At 37.3% G+C, this 2,148-nt stretch overlaps 1 protein-coding gene across 2 annotated transcripts in view; it reads left to right on the top strand.

The window, feature by feature from the left end:
• cds1 (CDP-diacylglycerol synthase (phosphatidate cytidylyltransferase) 1) overlaps window positions 1-2,148 on the top strand; it is a 31,707-nt gene that overhangs the window by 19,514 nt on the left and 10,045 nt on the right. For both annotated transcript variants that reach the window (XR_004332227.1, XM_032517193.1), the window contains exon 6: window positions 1,391-1,449. Coding sequence is in view for 1 of the 2 variants with exons in the window: in XM_032517193.1 (XP_032373084.1) it covers window positions 1,391-1,449 (59 nt within the window). In the remaining variant the exon portion in view is untranslated. The remainder of the gene's footprint in view (window positions 1-1,390; window positions 1,450-2,148) is intronic.

Here is a 2,148-nt window from a genome sequence, read left to right as displayed (position 1 = left end):
AAAGTGAGCTAAAAAAAAAAAAAACAACAACCTAATTACTTCTTGCGGCCTGCATATTCATGAGTACAAATAGCAATGCAGATTAAGACTAGACAATTTCCTAGCCAGATATTGACTTGGGACTATATTGGGTGGAAGCACATCCGAAGCACTGTCCCAAGTCAATATCTGCCTAGGAAATCGTCCAGTAAACTAACTATGGCGGCGCTGCTAAACTAAACAATGCATGCACTGAGACGACTGTGATAAGCCCTATTTCAACAAATGGTGGCGTGTTCCTTTTAAGGAGCTAGTTTCATGTGACCAATTAAATTGATTGATTGATTGACTGAATGATTAGTACAGAATGATAGCTTTGACAAAAAAGAGACGTACCATAATCTTCTCTGCAAGTTGATTTTTATACTGTGGGGATACAAAAACAAACAAATGCGGTCTGGAAGGTAGAAAAACACATACGCATAAAGTATTTTTTATAACATTAAGTAAACATTAATTAATAAGAAACATTCAAAGTTTGGCAAAAGAAAATCGTTAATTAAGTTGATTAAGTTTAGCTTTCAAAGAAATCAGCTGATCAGCTTCATTAGGACTCTGTATGTGTGGTTTGACTGGTCCAATTGATCCAACCAATCTTGATGGGCATGAAAGTACGCAGCATCACTTTTTCCAACTGTAAAAAGCACAGAGACGAGAACAAATGCAGAAATTGCTCATGTGAAATAACTGTAAAAGTAACTGGAGAAAATGAGGCCAACGCTCATAATAAAAAGCTGATTGAGAAAATGTGTTGTTGTTTTTAGGGCCTCTCCGTATGTGTGGAAAAATAATTGATAATAACAAAAGTAAGCCGCTTTCTGATTTTAATAGCTGCTGCTGTGGCTGTAAGTTTCCCTCTGGGATGGATGAATTAAGGTTCTGTCTACTGATTTCTCAGTGTTAAGTTTCAGTCTGAAGCTGGGTGAACACATTCATTGTTGCTGACTTTCAGTCAACCCAGCCAGACGTCAGCGGCACTTTTCAGCCCCAGGACATTCTGTAGTACAAGACCGCATCTTCACAATCTGTTGGCAGGATCGGCTCCCCTGAGGACCTCCCTAGGTTTGTGTACACAAACCTGACACAGGAGCTTTCAGCCGTCTGCATCCTCATCCCAAATTCACCTTTCTGAAATAAAGTCGGTGTCAGATCTGAATTGGTCAAATTCTAAAAAAAGCCCCCAGACGTTTGTCTGAAAGAAAAATGTGAATTGTTCCGTCACAAGAATGCTACACACATATCCCAAAACAGTAAACAATGTGTTAAAATGTTATGCATATTATTCAATCTACAGTATACTTTTATTTACTTGAAGTAAAAAACTGACAGCATGTTGTTTACTCTTTCACAGGTTTCTGCATGTTTGTGCTGAGTTTAGTGAAGAAACATTACCGCCTGCAGTTTTATATGGTGTGTATCAGCCAAGTAACTTTCCTCTACTCTACTGCTAACTTTCCTATCTGTCCTTTTCCACGGCTTCTTACTTACTGTAATGTCCCTGTGACTGAGAAGTGTTTTTTTTTATTAAACCCATCTATCTTGTGCACTGATGTTGCCATTGTAGAAGAGCCAGTTAGTGCCCTTGGGATAAATAGGAACCAATCTTTGGTTCCTCGGGTGCAACCTGGATGCACATATACACTTTTTGGCTTTAATTGTAGAGGCTAAGCGTGCGTGCGGCCAAAAACTGTATGTGCTTTCGTGTTGCACTCGAGGAACTAAAGATTGGTTCTTATTCATACTAAGGGCACTAATTGGCTCTTACAAGTAGTTTTTGTCCAATTTAACTATATTTATTCACAGAATAGCTGTTCACATTACTATGTAGAATTTAATCCCTGGATAATTACAGGACTTCTGCAATGGCTTCCGCTTTATTTCACTTCACATGCACTTCTTGGTTTTTCTGCTATTCGTGGCCACTTTTATGCACCACATTTCATTTAATCCAAATTAACTTTAGTAGTAACTTAATGAGTATTCACTACTTATTTCATTTTCATTAGTTTATTTTGCAGACAGATTTATAGAAAGTGCTTTGAAGACTTTTGAATTCCCTTGTCAGCTATTTAACTACATTATTTATATATATATATATATATATATATA

This window comes from Etheostoma spectabile, chromosome 5 (assembly GCF_008692095.1).
Source record: "Etheostoma spectabile isolate EspeVRDwgs_2016 chromosome 5, UIUC_Espe_1.0, whole genome shotgun sequence".
NCBI lineage: Eukaryota > Metazoa > Chordata > Actinopteri > Perciformes > Percidae > Etheostoma > Etheostoma spectabile.
Note: the sequence above shows the minus strand (reverse complement) of the source record. Positions and strands in the feature narration are given on the sequence as shown.